Source organism: Rattus norvegicus, chromosome 10, assembly GCF_021556685.1.
Source record: "Rattus norvegicus strain SHRSP/BbbUtx chromosome 10, alternate assembly SHRSP_T2T, whole genome shotgun sequence".
NCBI classification, from domain to species: domain Eukaryota; kingdom Metazoa; phylum Chordata; class Mammalia; order Rodentia; family Muridae; genus Rattus; species Rattus norvegicus.
In genome coordinates this window covers 60,025,494-60,047,348 of record NC_141543.1, presented here as the reverse complement: position 1 = coordinate 60,047,348, position 21,855 = coordinate 60,025,494, and the positions used below count along the sequence as shown (strand labels likewise).

General features: G+C 56.0%; 1 protein-coding gene across 15 annotated transcripts; it reads left to right on the top strand.

The window, feature by feature from the left end:
* Positions 1 to 103: 103 nt before the first annotated feature.
* Positions 104 to 21,596, top strand: Kdm6b (lysine demethylase 6B). 15 transcript variants are annotated; one of them, XM_087573428.1, is made up of 25 exons: positions 9,256 to 9,330; positions 10,005 to 10,123; positions 10,403 to 10,459; positions 11,506 to 11,623; positions 11,882 to 12,025; positions 12,115 to 12,256; positions 12,447 to 12,545; positions 12,642 to 12,861; positions 12,950 to 13,042; positions 13,124 to 13,285; positions 13,372 to 13,569; positions 13,773 to 14,114; positions 14,201 to 16,365; positions 16,448 to 16,574; positions 16,681 to 16,786; positions 17,868 to 18,073; positions 18,174 to 18,238; positions 18,321 to 18,392; positions 18,487 to 18,635; positions 18,754 to 18,868; positions 18,951 to 19,138; positions 19,287 to 19,428; positions 19,802 to 19,928; positions 20,013 to 20,183; positions 20,270 to 21,596. In XM_087573428.1, exons 6-25 carry the CDS (start codon positions 12,120 to 12,122, stop codon positions 20,291 to 20,293), a joined length of 4,908 nt encoding a protein of 1,635 aa, XP_087429554.1. In that variant the 5' UTR covers positions 9,256 to 9,330; positions 10,005 to 10,123; positions 10,403 to 10,459; positions 11,506 to 11,623; positions 11,882 to 12,025; positions 12,115 to 12,119; the 3' UTR covers positions 20,294 to 21,596.
* Positions 21,597 to 21,855: the final 259 nt, after the last annotated feature.

Below are 21,855 nucleotides of genomic sequence, written 5' to 3'. Positions count from 1 at the left end.
TCTTATCTGAAACTACAGCTGAGGGGAGCGGGACCGAGGACAGGGCGGAGCCGGAGAGAGGGACTTCAGCGCCGAGGGGCGGGACCACGAATCGGGGGCGGGGCTGTGGAAGGGGGGCGGGTGCGGGTGTTTGTGTTGGAAAATCAAACTGCGCCACGGGGTAGAGTGGCCCCCCCAACCCCTCTCTGGGAGAGGGGGGGCCGCTCGACCCCCAAGAGGCCTTGAAGATCTTGAATATCTGGGACCCCCAGAACCAGGTAATGGGGAGTCTCAAGGACTTTTGGAAAGAGGGAGACCATCTCCTTGCAAGGGGGAGGGGCGGGACGTCAGACTCTAGAGAGGTCGGGCTAGGGATGGGCATTTGAGTCTTGTGAAAAGCAATGGCAAAGTGGGGACGCAGGACATCCAAGTCCTCCAAAAGCGAACAAGGTAAAGGTAGTGGAAAAAGTGTGGTCTTGGCTCTAAAGGTCAAGAGGGCCTAAAAGTAATCCCAGTCCCGCTTGGGATGGGGAGTTGACACTAGGGCGGGGCTTAGCAGTCCTGAGGAACAAGACTATAAGGTCAGTTTGCGGATAGCTCTAAGCCTAGGGGCTGGCTCACAGAGGTCAAAATTGATCAGGCAAAGTGAGCCTCCAGTTACAGGCCCACTTGAAGGCTTCCTTCAGCTCTTTCCCCCGGGGAGACGTGTATGTATTCTTGACTTTCACCATCTCTCCAGGAGCGGTAGCTTTTCCGTCTCACCCCACTCCACCGCACCTTCTGCTTTCCGCCTCGCCTGATTCGTTCCCCTAGTCCCCGGTGCCCTCCTCACTTTTCCGTCTTCAGATCCTTAGCCTTCACTGGGTTCTGGCCCTTTCTCCCACGTAGCCACGAGATGGCGAGGATGAGACGCCCAGCAGAGCTGAGGGTCATGCGTCTTGGGGGATATAGCTGTGACACGTACCCCTGAGAAAGGTTCGGTGAGGTTCCTTTGATTCCCTGTCATCTGTCTGGCACCCGCCCCTGTCCCGGGAAATTGTAAGCATATGGGTAAAGAGCAGAAGCTAGGGACAGGGCTAGACACTATGTTTTTTCGGCCTAGAATAAACACTGGTGAAGTGGCATGTGGGTTGAGGTGGTCACTAAACTGTAGATTCGTTTCTGACTTGTTGCGGCCTGTGAGTGTGTCTTGGGGTGGGGGAGCTAGAGTGTGGGGAAGGTCGAAGACAGAACACCTAGTTCCGGGCGATGTGAACTCCGAGAGAAAAGAAGTAACTGAGGTGCGATAGGAATGGACCCAGTGGTCGTTCAGATTAAAGCGGGTCGGATCTCCGTTGCTCGCAAGGGTTGTTTGCCCAGTTGCCAGAGTAACAGGCCAACGAACGTCCACCTCCAGATTCCCAAACTCACTCACTCCAGTCCAATCCGCTTTAGCGGACGTCGACTACGTCAGGGCCCTAGTGACCAATGGGAAGCTGTCATTATAGAGAGACTGAATAAAGGGGAAGGGAGGAGGTGGGGGGGGGGGGAGGCGGTGGCTACCCAGGATCCGCACGTGCACTCCCACACGCTTCACTCCCTGTACAACCCCTTCCACCGCCCAGGCACAGACAGTCTCTTGCGCCTGCGCGGCGAGTCTTCGCAAGCCCCCCCCCCCCTTGCCTCAGGTCGTCAGTCTGTGTTTGCAAACTAGTCCAAGGTTGTGTTTCTCAACCCCTGTGGGCCCAGACGTCTGGGTGGGTTAGGGCTCTTTAACCGGGAGTCGACTGTTAATGTCAGCCTCTCAAGGGAAGGCCCGCTAACAGTGTTCCCCACTGCCACCCCCAGCTGGCGCCCCAAGCTCCCAGGTGGGCTGGGCGGAGCTGTGGTTTCCGGGCCCCCTAGGCTCAGTAGCGGCTTTCCCGAGCTCTAGCTTAGGTTGTTTCCACAAAAGAAAGGGAGTGGGTACAAGCGCCCCTTCCTAAGGCTTAACCCACCCAGACCTAGCTGCAGTTTGTGACCCGGCAGGACACTGTAAGAAGCCCCTTGAGGCCCAGGACCTTCTTGGCCAGAGGGTCATTATGCCCTTTATGCTTTTTGATAGGCAAACTAAACCTTTCCCTTCCCTTCCTTAACATTTCCTTGTAGCACGCTCTGGCGTTCTTTACACCTCCCTTGGCTCCTTTCGGGCTGTCTGTCCCCGTCTCCACTCGTCCTTCTCTGCTTCTCCAGAGGGTTATATAACTCTTCCTCTCGGCGTGTCCTGATTTCAACTCCACAGACTCCGCCCTGGAACAGCGCGGGAGGGGCGGGAGAGTTGGGGACCCAGACAGATTCCGGCTGGCGGCCAGCTGGGGCACAAGGGATCCTGCAGATAGCAGACGGAGTCCCGCGGGACTTGGTTGGTGCCCGGTCCTTAGTCTCCCTCCCCTAACGAGGGATCAAGCCCAGAAGAAAGAAGGCACAGTATTTCCGAGGGGCGTGTCGGGACAGTCAGAAATGTGGGTTGGGAGGTCAAGGCTGGAGGCTGAGAGGAGGAGGCAGGCGAATGACCGGATTCCCTAGGATTAGTTCTGCTGGGGTTAATAGAGATAAGGCAGGACGCCTGGGTTCCCTCCTTCGTCTCCTTTTTGGGTTCTAGAATTCTTAAAGCTATTTTCTCAGGAAACGTAGCCAGACAGCAGCTTCTTCGCCCTGGTAGGAGTCAAAGGTCTGTGTTCTAGGTGGCCTGGGATGATGTCACCAGTGCACGTGCCCCGGGACGGTTGCCAGGCAATGCGATCTCCTCCCGTTTCCATCCCCTCCCACCTCTGCCCGAAGTCCCGTTCCAGTCCCGTGCCATCTCTTTCTCCTTTCCTTTCCCTTGGCATTAGCATCCTGCAGGTGGGAAACCCTGGCCTGGAGTTTAGTGAGGGGGAGGGGCGCGGGTGTGGTGTGGCGTGAAAGACTTTGCCCCTTTGCTGGCTTGAGAGAAGTCTCGGTCTTTTTTTTCTCTTCTTCCTAGATTGCCATGAAAAACTTCCTCTCCAGTCCCTACTACTACCCCCACCCCAACCCCCGTACTCCCTCCCTCTCGCCCTAGGAAGAATCTCCGGGAAGTCTTTTTACTTTCCCACCTGCTGCATGGCCCAGTGTCATGTTGCCCCTTTCCCATCTTGAGTTGAAGTGGGTGTAGTTGCAAGACAGCTGCCCCTAAGAGTAGAGCTGTATGTGGGTATTCGCACCAGTTCATTTGGAGCCTCACCAAACCGAGGAAACAGAGTTAGGTAGAAAAGTCAAGGTCTTTATCTGTGTAGGTAGGTAGATGGCTTCTGGTATTGCCCACTTTGAGGAGAGAAATTCGGCGATAGTTATGGCTGCCCTCTGTTCAATCTTGGAGTTGGTGATCGTATTAGAGTCTCCTTTCATGTGCCTTAGAATTTGGACTGTCAGCTCAAACCTGAATTCTAATCCTAGCTCTGCCACTCAGTGGGACTCTGAAAAGTCACAACCTCTCAGAACCTCCTATCCTTAATCTGGGACATTTAAATATCAATACTTACCTTCTAGCTGATGGGAGGGGTAGTGAAATAATTTATGCAAAGCAGTTAGCACAGTGGTCGGTATAAAATTAATACCGAATGAGTGTCACGAAATACGTGTTATTAAATGGTGTTAGTTATTATAGTGGGTGGACCTGTTCTAAAGTAGCCCTCGCTAGGGATTGGGTAAAGAGTGGGGGAATTTTGCTACCTGGAGTGTGTGTTTTGTGTGGGGTGTCAGGGATTAGCCTCGACTACTTTATGTACCTTATTTGATGTGGGCTTTAGTCAGATTTGGACTGCTTTCTTTAGGCTTATTTTTCCCCTCCTAAAAAAATAGCTAAGACTATATTCCTTTGGCTGTTAAAATAATTACGTTGTGGCTTGTGATTTTCAAGCGATACTCTGGTTCCCTCCCATGTTGCTCTCTGGAGCCTTTCATTTTGCAAAGGGACTCCACAGTTTCCCTAGCGGGGACATGGCTAGGCTAAAGGGGTGTGTAAAAGGTTGGGGTGGGTGGGTGGGTGGAGAGAGACTAGTGGGGGGAGGCTGGGGGAGCCGGTAGTTAAAGGAAGAGACCGGAAGGGAGGAGGAGGGAGCCTGCTGGTGGGGAGGGAGGGGAAGAGGAGGAGGTGGAGGAGGAGGAGGAGGACGAGGAGGAGGAGGAGGGAGGGAGGGGGTTGGGGAGAGCCTGCTACAGTTCTTTGTTTGACTCCGGGACTCAGGGACGGGGAGGAGGAGGGAGGGAGGCAGAGGCTGCAAGCGCCGGGGCAGGCCCAGGAGGCAGAGGAGGGACCGTCTCCCCCGCCCCCCAGCCCCCACTCCCCCCCCCTGCTGCTTCCCCCTCCCTACCCGGACTCTGGGGGCACCGCCGGGGGACAGACACCCAGCAGGTAACCCTGGCCTGGCTCTCCCTCCCCCTGTCTGATTTTCTTCCACACCCTTCCGGACGACCCCTTTCCATCTCCCCGATTTCCCAGGCCTTGCCTTTCCCCCCAGCCCTCCTTGTTCCATTTCTGCGAGTTGGGCTTGTCGCCTGCTGGCTCCGCCACCCTCTGTCTCGTGCAGCCTGACTCCCTTCCCCCCCACCTCACAGTGTGTGCTCCCCTGTTCTGCCCGAGGCACCTTTTGGGGTTCTGTCTCGATGTTTCTCAGCTTGGCTTCTTCCGACCAGTCTCGTGGGGCTCTGAGGGAGGAGGGAGTCCTTATCTTTTAATGGCTCCCCCCAGTCTCCTTTGCCCCATTCTCCTCGTAGCAGTCTCTAGGGGTGAGAGAAAACCGGAATTTGGGGGCCCTTTGGAGAGGCATGGGGGCTATGTGTTGCTGGAGACAGGGGCTGTGTGTGTGAGGAGGGGGGTGGGGATTTGTTTGAGACCAGGCTGTCTCTCTGATGTCCCTTTAAATGGCCCTTACATATCTGGGGACTGGGGGGGAGTGGGGGTGGTGGCAAGCTGCCTGCCTGGGGGGCAGGGCCCTTGGTTTGTCCACACCGTCAGGGGTGGTAATGATTTAAAGGGACAGCCTTGGTGTGGCCACTGCCACCCTGTGCTGGCAGGAGGGGGAGCTGGCAGGCTGTGTCTACAGAGGCTTGGCTGGTGAGCAGGGCATTTGAGGCTGTCTGGGACTGGGCCTGCAGGTCTCCAGTACAGTTACTGGGCTGGAAAGGTGCAAGAAGGGGTTGACAGCCTGCCCTGAGGGTGCTCAGTCTGGGCTTTCTCCAGAACCCCGTCTTTGAGCCCTTTGACTCCATGGCCAAGAACCTGTGACTCTGAACTACAGAATCTGTGGGCCACCAGGTGGGGGCCACTGGCAGACCTGCAGGGCAACAGGGTGACCTGGGCACTTTAGAGCTGGCCCTTCAGCTTCCCCTTTTGTTGTTTGGTTCTTTGCACAGGAAGGCCCCAGCCCCTCCTCCTCATGCACATGCCCCCCACCCCCACCCCAGCTGTTGGACAGATGAATTACAGCCTCCTGCTTGGGACCAAGGCTGGTAAGGGATTAAAGTTCTGAGGTTGGCCCTTTAAATGGCTGTTGGCCCTCCCCCACTTTGGTGTCCAGACACCCATCACACACTCTTCTGACCCCCTTGGTCTGGCCTGGGGCCCCCCTTCTCCCTTGTAGGCTATCCTACCCCACATCCACAAATGCTGTCAACTGCTGGGTAAGCACCTTAGTCCTGAATTTGCCTCCCTGTCAGGAGGGGTTCCAGCCTCTAGCATTTTTCTCCAGAAAACTAGCCAAGCTGAGTTTTCTCAGCTTGCAGCTGACCACTGCCCCTTAAGGGCCTTGCTTAGGTCAGAAATAACACTCCCCTGGGGGCAGTGTCATCAGCAGCTACAAAAGCTTGCAGGGCATTGCATCATGGAGGCCAGAGGCCTAAGTCTCTGGGGCAGGGGGAAAGATGGGGGCTAGAAGGCTGGGAAATGGAGAGGCCAGGTAGAGAGCCCACGTGTTTAGGTCCTGGGGCCAAGGGGAAACACTGGTCCCCAAGGAGTGAGTCTGAGGTGAGGGTTGACTGAGGTCTGACCCCTGCTATCAACACCCAAGTCTTGGCCCCAGACTTGTCTTAATATACCTACTTCTTTGTGACTTAAGGATTGGGAGGGAAGAGAGTGGGCCAATCACCTCCCCAGGCCACATAGAGGAAGGAGGTGATGGGGAAACAGGATATGGCCTTGGAGGTGACACGGAGGGAACCTGCAACAGAGGCTACCTCCGAGCTCAGGCCCAGTCACAGTTCCTGCAGAGGAAGAAGGCTCCTCCCTGTTGGGCCCGTTCATCTTGTCTGACCACCTGTGCCTCTTGCCAGGACCTGCCTACACCAGCCTAAGGGAACAGGAAGGGTCAGAGTCCAAAAGGTGGTGTTGACTATGGTGTCTTGTTAGGGTTGGAGGTAGCAGAACTGAAGGCTTAGGGTCCACGTGCCCTGGGGTCAGAACTTGATTGTAGATGTCCCTGGAACTGGCCTGCACCAGAGTATCAGTCCAGTCAGACATGGGCCGGTAATGAGGTGCCACAGTGTGCTCCCTTACCACCTGAACCAGGCTGCCTCCTGAAGGGAAGGTTGGAAGATGGCTTTTTTCCAGGTTGCCATGGAAACTGATTCTCCCATCTCATCTGACCTCTAGAGCCTGGTTTGTCAATCAAGGGGCAAGGAACGAAGGGGACTGACTCCTCCATCCTGGGAGATCCCACCTCTAACTGGAATTTTTTTCTTTTAGGTTCCCCCAGGCACCATGTCAGCCTCATAGTAGGACCCACCCCACGACTTCTGTTGTGCCCCATTGCTGGAGTGCTTGTTCCAATGAGGCAGTCCACTTCCAACTCCATCTGGTAAGCTCAGCTGCTGAGTGTCACCCCAGACCCCCATGTCCAGCTCCTCACCGCATGTTTGAAAATCTTTGCTATGATTTGGTTCATGCCCACTCAGAATGGTCCAGCCCAACTCTGAACCTCTCCCCCCAGCATGTGGTGCTTGAATGGTTCAGCCCTTCACATGCAGTGCCCCTCTATCTCCTGAGTGGTTTGTCCCTGTACTTTGCTAGCCTCTCTACCACCTGAAAACCTCTTAACCCACACCCCCAGGGCCATGACCAACTCATTTGTGGAATGAGTAAAGCTAGGGCTTGCAGGCCGAATGTAGTTGTTTGATAGCCCAGAGGAATTTCTGTTGAAGGGGAAGGCTTTCCCCCATGCAGATAAAGGGTGTTTAGGAACTGATGTGAAGAGATGGTCCATGCCACTGCTGTGCAGTTCACCCATGCTTGTCATGGCTGCCTTCGCATCTCACCTGAGTGCTCTTTGGCCCATCCTCTCTGTGAAGCACTGTAGATTTGTGCACCTAACTGGCAACTATCTTGCTTTTCCTCAGTCCTTCTGCTTCTGCCAGTAGCCTCCTAAAGCCCCGCTTCGTCTCCCTAGTAGAAAGGAATCTTCCCTAAGCTGGAAACCTAAGTTCTCTGAGTCTTCATTGCTTTTCCCCATTGCTCATGGAGTTTCTTGAGTAGGTCTATTTTTTCCCCTATCTGTCCTGTTTAGAATGACGGTTCGCACGTTGAGGTGCCTTTGTAGATTTGTGTTGAATGAACGTTTTAAGGGAATGGAGTGCTTCATTGCCAAGAAACCTACGGCTTCTGAGATCTGCTGCAGAGCCTCCTACCCACATCTACTTTGGAGGCTATAAGCACTTGGGATAGTAACAGAGAGGAAGGTTGGTCTAGGAGAGAGCCTGCAAGGATAAAACTGAGGGAGAACGGGTCAGAAGCAGTGTAGAAAACGGAGCTGTGGGAAGAAGCCCAGCTTGTCTGCTCATTTGAGAAGGATCTTGGTTGAGTTACCAATCCTTCCCCAGCCTGTTTCCTCATTCCCAAAATAGGGCCATCAAGTGCCTCCTCTGCCAGGTTTTGGGGAAGAGTTAAAAGGTTCAACACAGTGCTTCCATTTGGTAAATGATAGCACTTTCCACCGTGGTAACTACAAGAAGCTGTGAGGATTTAAGTGAAGATGTGGAGGAATGGGGCTGAACTTGATTGAAGGCAGAGAGAGCCCCAAATAATTGACTAAACAGGACACTGATCCAGTAAGTGGGGATTCAGGGGAGTTAAGAGAACCCCTCAAGTCTGCCTACAATGTCTCCCTGGCTCTGAGAATGTGAAAGCAAACACAGAAGGGCATGTGCACAGACACACGTGATCACCACAGTGATGCAGAGGCAGACCCAGACAAAAGACTGAGACAGGAGCCAACCAGACACACAGACAAGAGACAGCCTCGCAGAGTCATGTAGACAGGGATAATGACAGGAACGCGCCAGACACAGGCGCAGAGGGGAGACAAGATGAGCAGATATGCAGGTGCAAACAGACACCAAGACCCACACACAGTCGATCCTGTTAGACTGACTGGTGAACACAGCGCCCAGTCAGAGGCAGACACAAACACCCGCAGTGACACATAGCGGGCCAGCGCGCCGGGGCCAGCACTGTCACTTCTCGATGGGGGGGGGGAGGGGCCGGCGGCGGGGGAAGGCTAGGGAAGGGAATCCCGGGCGGGCGGCCTGCCCGGGTGGCTGAGTCACTGCGGAGCCTCAGCCCGCGGCCCTCCCTCTCCCACCGGCTCTCCCAGGTGAGAAGCGAGCCGGTAACTTAGTAGCTTCCGCCATGTCGAAAGAAGACCTCGAAGGAATGGGACCCGCGGGGGTCGGTCCTGGATCCGCCCCACCTTCGAGTCGGTGGGTGCTGGCTAAATGCGTGTTCAGAAAAAATCGGTCTGCGGGGTCTGGTGTCTTTGATCGTCCAATGTCTACTTGCAGGTCGCAGGCCTCGTGCCAAGCGTCCCTCTTATACCCCGCGTTCCGTGAGCTGCGCGGAGGGGCTCTTCTGACCCGAGCCCAGAGAGAGTTAAGTGGGTGTGATTGATGGAGTAGTTCTCTCTTGGGACTAAAGGGGGGGTGGGGGGAATCGGTTAAAGTCCTGGAGTCCAGATCCCGGATGCGAGAGGCGGAGCTCGGCTTTACCGGGAGTGCCCGGATGGAGAGGGCGTGGTTTCGACTCAAGTGGAATTAACCCTTTCTGGGCGGCAGGCTTTTTGGGCTGTAGGTCGGGTTGGGAAGGTTGGATTGTCAGCCTCAGAAGTGTGTCGGCCATCCAGGCTGGCCCTGGACATGTGCGTCTACCTTCCGTCTGTCTTCGAGGAGTCTGTGGGTGTCTGTCTTTGTGCTTGTCCCTGGTTGTTCCCTCCCCTTGGTTAGTATGAGCACTGGGAGTCGGGGAGGGCCATTCCTGCCTCAAAGCGAGAGTGGAGGTGAGAGTGGACGGCGTGCCAGCCGACGGCGGCGGCGACTGAGGAACAGGTGTGAGTGCCGCGGCGGGGCTGCCCAGCGCGGGGTGGGGCCGTCTTGAGGGAGACAGAGGGGAAATTCCGCGGACCGGTGGTGAGCAGTATGTGGGCTGAGGAGTTGTGTCTGCCTCTGACTGTGTGTCTGTGTGAGTTGAGGGAGGCGGGGGCTGAGTCAGTGGGAACGGGGGATGGTTTTCGGAGTGACTCACTCTCCCCCACCCCAAGCCTGATTCAGACCCTGAGAAAGGCTTTGTTCGTGGGGCGGATGGGAAGTCAGGCGCCTGTGTCCCTGGTGGGGACACAGATTCCTGGTGGTGGCGAGATTGTGCTAAGGGTACAGGAAGTTTTGTTCTGGAGCGCTCTGTAGTCCATAGTGTCGTCGTGGGAGGTTGTGGATAAAGGCTGAAGATCAAGAGGACTCGCTAGTTTAGGGAAAGCTGAGTCAGTTCCCCGTGGGAAAGGGGAAGTGGTAGAGGGGAAGTGTCATCATCGCAGAAGGGGAAGCTGCATTTCCTGGTAACTAGCAGAGTTCTGGGCACCACTTCCTTAGCAGGGATCTGCTTTTCTGACATCTGGTACCCCGAGCTGCCGTTTGCCCACGTCTGGTTTCTCTACCCCCGCAGGGCTTGGCTGGGGCAGCCAGTTTGGGTTGCACTTGACCACAGTTTAGCGTTGTACGTGTCCCAGGGATTGGTAACTGACAGACTGCAGCCTCAAGAGAGTTTTGACCGGAGCTCCGCGTGAACTGAGTAGTCCGCGGAACGCAAGGTCCTACCGGGCCGGGACTGGAGCAGCCTGCGGGATCTGTATGTAGGGTCCAAGCACTTTCACGCACAGATGACCTTGCCCCAGCGGGAGGGAAGACTGTTTTCGCCAGAAACCCTTCTGCCTTTGTGGGCTGGTTGGAAATTTCCTCACGGTGCAGACTTCTCGGCCAAGGCGAACTTTCCAGCCGCCCCCAACCCCTCGCCGCGCGCTGCGCTCTCCCCCGGCTTCCTGCCCGGCGCTTTCTCCAGCTGGAGCGCTAGCCCCGCCCCCGCGGCTTTGTACTCGACACTAGCCTCTCGCCGCTCTTTGTACTCTAGACTCTCAATGGACCGATCCCGGGAGCGGAGTCGGCTCCCTACCTGCCAGGACCTGGGGTATGCTCCGGGAAGCAGCTTCTGGGCTCTAAGATTTAAGAAGGCAAAGCTGGGATTAAAGGGAACATGCCTAGGAAAGGGGAGTACTGTGCCCGTTGTGGGTCGAGTCAGCTTCGACGGGAAGGAGTAAGGGGGGGTGGCGTGAAGGAGGAAGTGAAACGGGTTCTGGGTTCTTTAAGGGAGTAGGCGGTGAGAGTGGGACAGGGGTGATGTCACTGCCTGTTGGGCCCCGCCCTCCCCTCCCTCCTGAAGGACCCCCCCTTACACACACCGCTTCCGCTGCGCAAGTAGCCACGTCACGGGCAACCCCCGAAATCCCCCCTCCCTTGGGGGGGTGGGGGCCACGTGGGCCGTGGGGAACCGCGTGGCCCCGGCAGGGAAAGGGCATAGAGGATACTGGAGCCACGCGAGAGGGGCCACTCCACGGCGCGCAGCTTCCCAGAAGTTGGAGGGCTGGGGGGACTGGCTGAGAGGGTCGACTGATATTGAAGACTCAGAGCCAGGGAAAGTGGAGGAGCTGGAGGAACTTGGTATGAGACTGGGGACTTGACCATGATTTAGGACAGGGTCAGGCGCTGGAGGTGGAGCGTTCTGATAGAGGCGCGGGAGGGCCTGGGTGCTGGATTTACTAATTGCTAGACCTAGATCACCGGGATGATCGAGTGGAGGAGAGTCAATCGTTGGGTGATGTGAAGTGAGGAGAGGTATCAATGTCTTTGTCTGCATTTTGCCTTGGTCTGCTGTCCGTCCTTGGGGCGGATAGGCAGAGGACGACTTGAACAGTCTGGCGGGGACTATTGCCAGTTCGGTGGATGTGTGAAGCTTGCCCTCAGGTCCGCTAGTGAATGATTTCCTCACTCTCAGTCTTAGCTTGCTGTTTCTGCCCTGCGGGCTACCAGTTTCTGATCGGAGATGTGGACCCTAGGTGGGAACCTTGGGGTCACATCGGGGTCACCCTAGGGCGAGCCTGTCTGACCGGCCCTACGGCCCCTCCTCCGGAGGCCGCTCAGTGCCCGGCTAACCTTACTCCTATTGGTTCCTGTTAGGCTGTTACTGAGGCGGAGACAAGGGTGATGATTGGCTTTCTGGGGATAGAGAAGTCTTGTGATTGGCTAAATTTCTGAAGCTCTTGAAGCTGTGAGAGGACGCTCCCACGGAGGCTGGGTAAGCAGGCGCGCGCGGTAGGTCGTTCAGGATTGGAAGCCTGTCAGACAGTGTCGCGGCCGGCTGGGTTGTTCCTATCGCTGACACCCCGCTATTTGTCCAATATTCCTGCTACTCCACTTGCCCGCTTTTAGGGGCTCCTTCTGCCGGTGTCTGCCTTGGTTCCTTGCCCTCAGTCTTCTGCACTGACATTTCAGACCAGCCTTTGGGCCCTCACTATTTTGGCAACTTCAGTGTACTCTTTTCTTCTCTCTGTAGAATTGGTTGCAGAAGGCCAGAGACCGTCACCTGGAAACAGTGGGCACTCTTGTTAAGGGCAGTTGGAGCTGGACCATCGGGCCAGAGAGCTGGGGCAGGGGGCTGTGCCCCATCTCCAGGGCTCCTGGGGCCACTGCTGACCTGGTAAGGGAAAGATTGGAACTGGTTTCGCTGAAAACACGGTTGAATGTTTTGCTTCCCTGTTAGAGCATGGTCTCTTGTCTCTGACTTAGGCTGGATGCATCGGGCAGTGGACCCTCCAGGGGCCCGCTCTGCACGGGAAGCCTTTGCCCTTGGGGGCTTGAGCTGTGCTGGGGCTTGGAGCTCCTGCCCACCCCATCCTCCTCCCCGAAACTCATGGCTGCCTGGAGGCAGGTGAGAATTTGGACCATTTATCTCCAGGCACTTATTTCTCTTCCAGTCTTCCCTGTCTGTTGTCACTTCCCATGAGTTTTGGTCATGTGGGTTCAGAGAGCAGCCTCATCTGCCCTTGCTCCCTCTGACTACCCATTCTAGGGGACGCGTACTCCTTCTGGCAGTGCACAGCTGAGCTTTTCTCTTACAGATGCTCTGCCAGCATTGGGCAGCCCCCACTCTCTGCTCCTTTACCCCCCTCTCATGGCAACAGCTCCGGGCACCCTAACAAGCCCTATTATGCTTCTGGGTAAGTGCGGGATTCAAAAGTTCTAGGACTGGAGGAGAGTTGGGGCCTTCAAATGTTCCCCAAGCCTGATCCTTCCCAATCCCTTGTCCTCTGTAGGACTCCTACCCCAAGACCCCTCCATGGGAAGTTGGAGTCTCTACATGGCTGTGTACAGGCATTGCTCCGGGAGCCAGCCCAGCCGGTCTTATGGGAACAGCTTGGACAGTTGTATGAGTCGGAGCACGACAGCGAGGAGGCCATATGCTGCTACCACAGGGCCCTTCGCTACGGAGGAAGCTTCGCTGAACTGGGGCCCCGAATTGGCCGATTGCAGCAGGTGGGATGAGGCAGAACAGAGGTGGCTAAGTTGTGCCTTCTAGTGCAATGTCCCCAGTTCATCTTAATCTGCCCTTCGACCCTCTCAGGCCCAGCTCTGGAACCTTCATGCTGGTTCCTGTCAGCACAGAGCCAAGGTCCTGCCTCCCCTGGAGCAAGTATGGAATTTGCTGCACCTTGAGGTGAGGCTGAGGCTAAGTGACTGCCTGTGGGAAGGGAATCATGGCAGGCCAACGGTCACTCCGCTATGTCTTTCTTTTCAGCACAAACGGAACTATGGGGCTAAGCGAGGGGGCCCTCCAGTGAAGAGATCTGCTGAACCCCCAGTGGTCCAGCCTATGCCTCCTGCCGCACTCTCAGGCCCCTCAGGAGAGGAAGGCCTCAGCCCTGGAGGCAAGCGCAGGAGAGGCTGCAGCTCTGAACAGGTAGGTTGGTTGTACATGGTCAGCAGGTAGAGCGAATGCCTAACTGGGGCAAGGAGTAGGGTCTTTACACTCTTTTTCTCTTCTAGGCTGGCCTTCCCCCGGGTCTGCCACTCCCTCCACCACCACCACCCCCACCTCCACCCCCGCCACCCCCACCCCCACCACCGCTGCCTGGCCTGGCTATTAGCCCCCCATTTCAGCTGACTAAACCAGGGCTGTGGAATACCCTGCATGGAGATGCTTGGGGCCCTGAGCGCAAGGGTTCAGCACCCCCAGAGCGCCAGGTGAGCCCCTCTTTAATCCCGATTACCTTTTACCTCTTGTAAATTCTGTCTTCTTGGGGCTGGGGATTTAGCTCAGTGGTAGAGCGCTTACCTAGGAAGCGCAAGGCCCTGGGTTCAGTCCCCAGCTCCGAAAAACAGAACCAAAAAAAAAAAAATTCTGTCTTCTTCATTCCTCATTTGGTGACCTCATTCATCTCCCATAGGAGCAGCGGCACTCGCTGCCTCACCCTCATCCATACCCAGCTCCTGCCTACACTGCTCATCCGCCCAGCCACCGGCTGGGCCCGGCCACACCCCTTGGTCCAGGTCCCCGACCCCCAGGAGCAGAGAGCCATGGCTGCCTGCCTGCCACCCGTCCCCCCGGAAGTGACCTTAGAGAGAGCAGAGTTCAGAGGTCGCGGATGGACTCCAGCGTTTCACCAGCAGCATCTACCGCCTGCGTGCCTTACGCCCCTTCCCGGCCCCCTGGCCTCCCCGGCACCAGCAGCAGCAGCAGTAGCAGTAACAACACTGGTCTTCGGGGTGTGGAGCCGAGCCCAGGCATTGTACGTTCTGACCTTGGGCTGAAGGTGGGTGAAGTTGTCTGAGGGGGCCAGAACAGCACTGTGACCTCTCCATTCTCCACTTGCAGCCTGGCGCTGACCATTACCAAAACCCTGCGTTGGAGATAGCCCCTCACCAGGCCCGCCTGGGTCCCTCCGCACACAGCAGTCGGAAACCATTTTTGACAGCCCCTGCTGCCGCTCCCCACTTATCCCTACCATCCGGGACCCCTTCATCCCCTCCACCCCCATGTCCTCGCCTCTTGCGCCCTCCACCACCCCCTGCTTGGATGAAGGGCTCAGCCTGCCGCTCAGCTCGAGAGGATGGAGAGATCTTAGGGGAGCTCTTCTTTGGTGCTGAGGGACCTCCCCGTCCTCCTCCCCCACCCCTTCCCCACCGTGATGGCTTCTTGGGGCCTCCAAACCCCCGCTTTTCTGTGGGCACTCAGGATTCGCATACCCCTCCCACTCCCCCAACCACCACCAGCAGCAGCAGCAGCAGCAGCAGCAGCAACAGCCACAGCAGTAGTCCTACTGGGCCTGTGCCCTTCCCACCACCTCCCTATCTGGCCAGAAGTATAGACCCCCTTCCCAGGCCATCTAGCCCAACACTGAGCTCCCAGGACCCACCTCTTCCACCACTGACTCTTGCCCTGCCTCCAGCCCCTCCCTCCTCCTGCCACCAAAATACCTCAGGAAGCTTCAGGCGCTCGGAGAGCCCCCGGCCCAGGGTCTCCTTCCCAAAGACCCCCGAGGTGGGGCAGGGGCCACCTCCAGGCTCTCTGAGTAAAGCCCCCCAGCCTGTGCCACCTGGGGTTGGAGAGCTGCCTGCCCGAGGCCCGAGGCTCTTTGATTTTCCACCAACTCCACTGGAGGACCAGTTTGAAGAGCCAGCTGAATTCAAGATCCTCCCTGATGGGCTAGCTAACATCATGAAGATGCTGGATGAATCCATTAGAAAGGAGGAAGAGCAGCAGCAGCAAGAGGCAGGCGCGGTTCCCCCACCCCCACTCAAAGAGCCCTTTGCATCTCTACGGTCTTCACTTCCCAGTGACACAGCCCCAGCTGCCACCACTGCTGCTGCAACTCCCACCACCACCACCACCACCACCACCCAAGAAGAGGAGAAGAAGCCACCACCAGCCCTGCCACCACCACCGCCTCTAGCCAAGTTTCCTCCACCACCCCAGCCCCCACCACCTCCACCAGCCAGCCCAGCCAGCCTGCTCAAATCATTGGCCTCTGTTCTTGAGGGGCAAAAGTACTGTTATCGGGGGACTGGAGCAGCCGTTTCAACCAGGCCCGGGTCCGTGCCCGCCACTCAGTATTCCCCTAGTCCTGCATCAGGTGCTACCGCCCCACCACCCACTTCAGTGGCCCCTAGCGCCCAGGGCTCCCCCAAGCCCTCTGTTTCCTCGTCATCTCAGTTCTCTACCTCAGGTGGGCCTTGGGTCCGAGAGCGCAGGGCAGGTGAAGAGCCAGCACCAGGCCCCGTGACCCCTGCCCAGTTGCCCCCACCTCTGCCGCTGCCCCCTGCTCGTTCTGAGTCTGAGGTGCTAGAAGAAATCAGTCGGGCTTGTGAGACCCTTGTAGAGCGGGTGGGCCGGAGTGCCATCAACCCAGCAGACCCAGTGGACATAGCAGACCCAGTGGACAGTGGGACTGAGCCACAGCCGCCTCCTGCACAGGCCAAGGAGGAGAGTGGGGGAGTGGCAGTGGCGGCAGCAGGTCCAGGTAGTGGTAAGCGTCGTCAGAAGGAGCATCGGAGGCACAGACGGACCTGTAGGGACAGTGTGGGTCGTAGGCCCCGTGAGGGGAGGGCCAAGGCCAAGGCCAAGGCTCCCAAAGAAAAAAGCCGAAGGGTGCTGGGGAACTTGGACTTGCAGAGTGAAGAGATCCAGGGCCGGGAGAAGGCCCGGCCTGATGTAGGTGGGGCTTCCAAAGTCAAGACGCCCACAACTCCAGCGCCCCCACCTGCTCCTGCCCCCTCTGCTCAGCCAACACCCCCATCAGCTCCTGTCCCTGGGAAGAAGACTCGAGAGGAAGCTCCAGGGCCTCCAGGTGTGAGCCGTGCAGATATGCTGAAGCTTCGGTCGCTTAGTGAGGGGCCACCTAAGGAGCTGAAGATCAGGCTCATCAAGGTGGAGAGTGGGGACAAGGAGACCTTCATCGCCTCTGAGGTAGAAGAGCGGCGGCTGCGCATGGCAGACCTCACCATCAGCCACTGCGCTGCTGATGTCATGCGTGCCAGCAAGTGAGTTTGGAGGCTGTAGTAACTAAGGCTTGTCCTGGAGATTACCCCATGTTCCTGATCTTACTCTGTGGTCTTCTCACAGGAATGCCAAGGTGAAAGGGAAATTCCGAGAGTCCTACCTTTCCCCTGCCCAGTCTGTGAAACCGAAGATCAACACTGAGGAGAAGCTGCCCCGGGAAAAACTCAACCCTCCTACACCCAGCATTTATGTATGTATGCCACCTGTCCTCAGAACCACCCTTCCCAAAAGGGCTGAATTGGAGTGCTTAGAACCTGGGAAAGGGCTCTGACCCCACTGTCTCCTGGTTGTCTCAGTTGGAGAGCAAACGAGACGCCTTCTCGCCGGTCCTGCTGCAGTTCTGTACAGATCCCCGGAACCCCATCACTGTCATCAGGGGCCTGGCAGGTTCACTTCGGCTCAGTGAGTTTGGGGGAAAGCATGTGCAGGGCTGTAAGGGTCGTGGCATATGGGACCCTTCGAGAACCACCTCCCACCTCCGTGCTTTTAGAGTTGCCACAGTGAAGGAGCTCACTCAGTCACACACAGGCCATGTTTGAGGAGCTGAGGAGTGCTGAGTAGTGTGTCAGGCAGCCTGGAGGTCCTCTCGCCTCTGTCATTTCTGACCCCAGCAGTAGACCCTCCGGAAGTTAGATCTCAGGAGTGGTTAGTGAGGAAGAATGCAGAGAACGGTGGGGCGGGGATGGCACAGTACTTGGGAGGCAGAGGCAAGCGGATCTCTTGAGTTTGAGGCCAGCCTGGTCTGCAGAGTCCCAGAACAGCCAGGGCTACACAGAGAAACACTGGCTCCAAAAAACAAAATAAACAAAAAAGATTTAAAAGAATGGATTATAGGCTACTTCTGATCCATGGTTAGTTTTTTTCTGCAAATTTTTTCTTTTCTTTTTTTAAAGGCTTATTTGTTTTTTGTGTAAGTACACTGTCCTTACATTGTAAGTACACTGTCGTTGTCTTCAGACACACCAGAAGAGGGCATCCGATTTCATTACAGATGGTTGTGAGCCACCATTTGGTCGCTGGGAATGGAACTCAGGACCTCTGGAAGAGCAGTCAGTGGCTTTTAACTACTGAGCCATCTCTCCAGCCCTTATATAAAATTTTAAGTAGTATAAAACTAGAGGAAACAAGGAAATATCAAAGTCAATCTTGTTTCCTTTATATCCATGCATTCTCTCCTCCCAGTGAGTAATTTGGGAGACATTCTAAGCTCAACTACATCTATCACTTGAACCATTCATTGATTGCCTACCATGTGGGCATATGCATGTCTGAGAATTCTAGTAGAGACTTGAGGCATGAAGTAGTTGGAGAAGGGCTGGGCAGGAGCCAGCCTTGTCAGCTTCCTAGGGCTGTGACTCGCACCTATTCCTTGGTGCTGAGCACTGCTAAATCTATATCCACTTCATCACAGTCCTGGCCAGGAAGGGAGCAGGTGAGTTGAGCCTTCTGACCTGATTGGCATCCTTTTTGGCACTCCCTTCAGACTTAGGCCTTTTTTCCACCAAGACTCTGGTGGAGGCGAGCGGTGAACACACAGTGGAGGTCCGTACCCAAGTGCAGCAGCCCTCAGACGAGAACTGGGATCTGACAGGTACCAGACAGATCTGGCCCTGTGAGAGCTCCCGTTCACACACCACCATCGCTAAATATGCACAGTACCAGGCTTCGTCCTTCCAGGAGTCACTGCAGGTGAGCATCAGGCACAAGTGGGACCAGGGTGCTGGGGTCTGACTTCAGTGGGCTTCAGGCAGTCACTGACCCAGACCCGTGGACCTGTCTGACCTTGCAGGAGGAGAAAGAGAGTGAGGATGAGGAATCCGAGGAACCAGACAGCACTACAGGAACCTCTCCCAGGTAAAGGATAATTTTGTCCCCTTCCTGCTTCGCTCTTCTCCCTTGGTTTGCCATCAACCTGTCTGTGCTTTTGCCCCAGCAGCAGTGCACCAGACCCCAAGAACCATCACATCATCAAGTTTGGCACAAACATCGACCTGTCTGATGCCAAGAGGTAAGTGAGGATAGACCAGTGAAATTGGGACGAAACCTGCTAGGTACTGGTTTGGGATACCTTTTTAATTTCATCCCCATTCCTGTGTTCACAGGTGGAAGCCACAACTACAGGAGCTGCTGAAACTGCCTGCCTTCATGCGAGTAACATCCACAGGCAACATGCTTAGCCATGTGGGACACACCATCCTGGGCATGAACACCGTGCAGCTATACATGAAGGTTCCTGGCAGTCGAACGCCAGGTGTGCTTTTCACTCTGCGCATGCGCACTCAATGCTTAGGTCTTAGCCAATGAGGGCAAAGGGTTGTTCTGTGCGTGCCTGCATCGGACCGTCCGTGATGTTCTGTCTCCCTCTGCAGGCCACCAGGAGAATAACAATTTTTGCTCTGTCAATATCAACATTGGCCCCGGGGACTGCGAGTGGTTCGCGGTACATGAGCACTATTGGGAGACCATCAGCGCCTTCTGCGATCGGTGCGCACCACCCTTTGCTAGTCACCCAATCACATCGGGTCCTTGTGTTTCCCACCTGACCCTCTGACTGCCCACTCCGCAGGCATGGTGTGGATTACTTGACTGGTTCCTGGTGGCCAATCTTGGATGACCTCTATGCGTCCAATATTCCTGTTTACCGCTTCGTGCAGCGCCCTGGAGACCTTGTGTGGATTAATGCAGGGACTGTGCATTGGGTGCAGGCTACTGGCTGGTGCAACAACATTGCCTGGAACGTGGGGCCCCTCACCGGTGAGAGGCAGGGGTCGGGCCATCATGGTACAGTGAAGGGTGTGAGGAGCAAACTCTTGGGAAGAGCTGGGTCTGGAGAGTCACAGTCTGAGGGAAGAAGGGGCAGGGGCCTGGTTGCGAATTTTGCCTGACTTCCTCTGGCCTACAGCCTATCAATACCAGCTGGCCCTGGAGCGATATGAGTGGAACGAGGTGAAGAACGTCAAGTCCATTGTACCCATGATTCATGTGTCCTGGAACGTAGCTCGAACGGTCAAGATCAGTGATCCTGACTTGTTCAAAATGATCAAGTGAGACCCCTGTTTGGTTATTAACCCACCTCCACTGGCTTGTTTCCTACCCTTGTTCTTCCTGACTCTCCTCATTCTTCCTCTGTGTCTGCAGCACGTTCTTAAGTGTTACTGTGCTGGGGAGCCTGACAAAGGCTCATTCTCGCCTCATAGCCTTTGTTTCCTGTGGTCCAAACACACACACAAAACCTTGAAATGTCAAGTGTGACGTATTCAAGACAGGAAATGCAACTCAGAAATGAAAAGGGAGGGCTGCCCAGGGAATTCCATGGGGCTAGGGTCTTGGGAGCTCCACCCTTGCCCATGTGCCTCCTCCAGCTTTAGCACTACTTTTGGAGTCTTGTCTCAACATCCACCTTTGGGTCTTGCTCAGGTTCTGCCTCCTGCAGTCAATGAAGCACTGCCAGGTGCAGCGGGAGAGCCTGGTGCGGGCAGGGAAGAAAATCGCTTACCAAGGCCGCGTCAAGGACGAGCCTGCCTACTACTGCAACGAATGCGATGTAAGTGTGCAAGTTCTTCCCCTGCCTGGAAGGTCCCTAATGGTAGTAGTGACTTCCTAGTGACAGCCACTTCCTCCTGGCCAGGTGGAGGTGTTCAACATCCTGTTCGTTACAAGTGAGAATGGCAGCCGAAACACGTACCTGGTGCACTGCGAGGGCTGTGCGCGCCGTCGCAGTGCGGGCCTACAGGGCGTGGTGGTGCTAGAGCAGTACCGCACAGAGGAGCTGGCACAGGCCTATGATGCCTTCACACTGGTGAGAGCGCCGGGAATCCAGACGGGGCGCGGGTGCGACCGGGCTTCACCCGCCCACCACTGAAGCTGCCCACTTTCTCCCCGCAGGCTCCTGCCAGCACGTCGCGATGAGGCCGGACGCCCCGCTCGCCCGCCCACGCGGGCGGGGCCACCAGCACACGCCTGGGCTGGACCTAGGTCCCGCCTCTGGCCGGGAAGGGGGTTGGGCCCAGCCCTTCCACCCTATTGGCAGCTCCCCTCACTTAATTTATTAAGAAAAAAAATTTTTTTAACAAATACGAGGAAAAAAAGGAAAAAAAATGGGAGACGGGGAGGGGGCTGGCAGCCCCTCGCCCACCAGCGCCTCCCCTCACCGACTTTGGCCTTTCTAGCAACAGACACAAGGACCAGGCTCCGGCGGCGGCGGGGGTCACATACGGGTTCCCTCAAGCCTGCCCGCCGCGCGCCCGCCTGCCGCCCGCCGGCGCAGACGTTCGCGGCTCGTTGTGTACATAGACATTCGGCAGCCGAGGTTTTTAATGAGATTCTTTCTATGGGCTTTACCCCTCCCCAGGACCTCCTTTTTTTACTTCCAATGCTAGCTGTGATCCCTGTATATGTCTCTTGTTTATTCACTCGGTTATGATTCGTATTTTTGTTCTTTTTGTTTTTGGTTTTTAATTTATAACAGTCCCACTCACCTCTATTTATTCATTTTTTGGGTTTTTTTGTTTTGTTTTTTCTTTTTTTCTTTTTTTTTTTTGGGAAAACCCGACCTCCTACACCCCAAGCTATCCCTCCTGCCTCTTTGGGAGGCCCATTCCTGGGCCCTCCCTACGCCCCAGTATATGTCCGGGCTTGGCCCGTCCGTCTCCGCCCGCCCGCGGCTCCAGCCGGGTTCTCATGGTGCTCAAACCTGCTCCCCTCCCCTACGTCCTGCACTTTCTTGGACCAGTACCCCCACTCCCGACCCGACCCCAACCCCACCTGAGGGTGAGCGACTCCTGTACTGTAGGGGAAGAAGTGGGAACTGAAATGGTATTTTGTAAAAAAAATAAATAAATAAAATAAAAAAATGTTTTAAAGAAATAACTATGAGGAAAAGGAACCCTGTCCTCCCCAGCCTCGGCCATTTTAAAAACAGTGGACACCTACACACACACATACCCCCCTTTTTTAAGGCGTGAAACATCCCAGGGCAGGGCCTCTTTGGGGCAGGGACACCCTGGGGTGATTTTTCTCTGGGGCTTTATTTTCATTTTCTTAGTTCGTTTTCTCCCGCTGGGGCTGCGGAGGGGTGGGGGGATTTACAGTCCCGCCCCCTCGCACTGCACTGTCTCTCTGCCCCAGGGGCAGAGGGGGCTTCCCATCCCTACCCTATTTTCGGTGATTTTTGTGTGAGAATATTATTAAAAATAAAAACAGGAAAAAAAAAGACCCCTGTGTTTTGATGATGGCTGTGAAGCATATCAGTCGAAGGGTCGAGGAACCGAAGGGAGGGCAATGCAGCCCCTGGCGGTGGGGAGCCCCTCCCCGGAGGAGCCTGTGGAATGTCCAGAACCACAGTCTGCTCCTTAGGATGAGGATGCCTAATCCTAGAGTTGCATTCCAGGATAAGGTAGTGGGGGGCGGGGTGGGGAGAGACTGCCCCGGGGGAGGGGCAGGAAAGAGGGCTATAAGGACTGCAGCCGTGT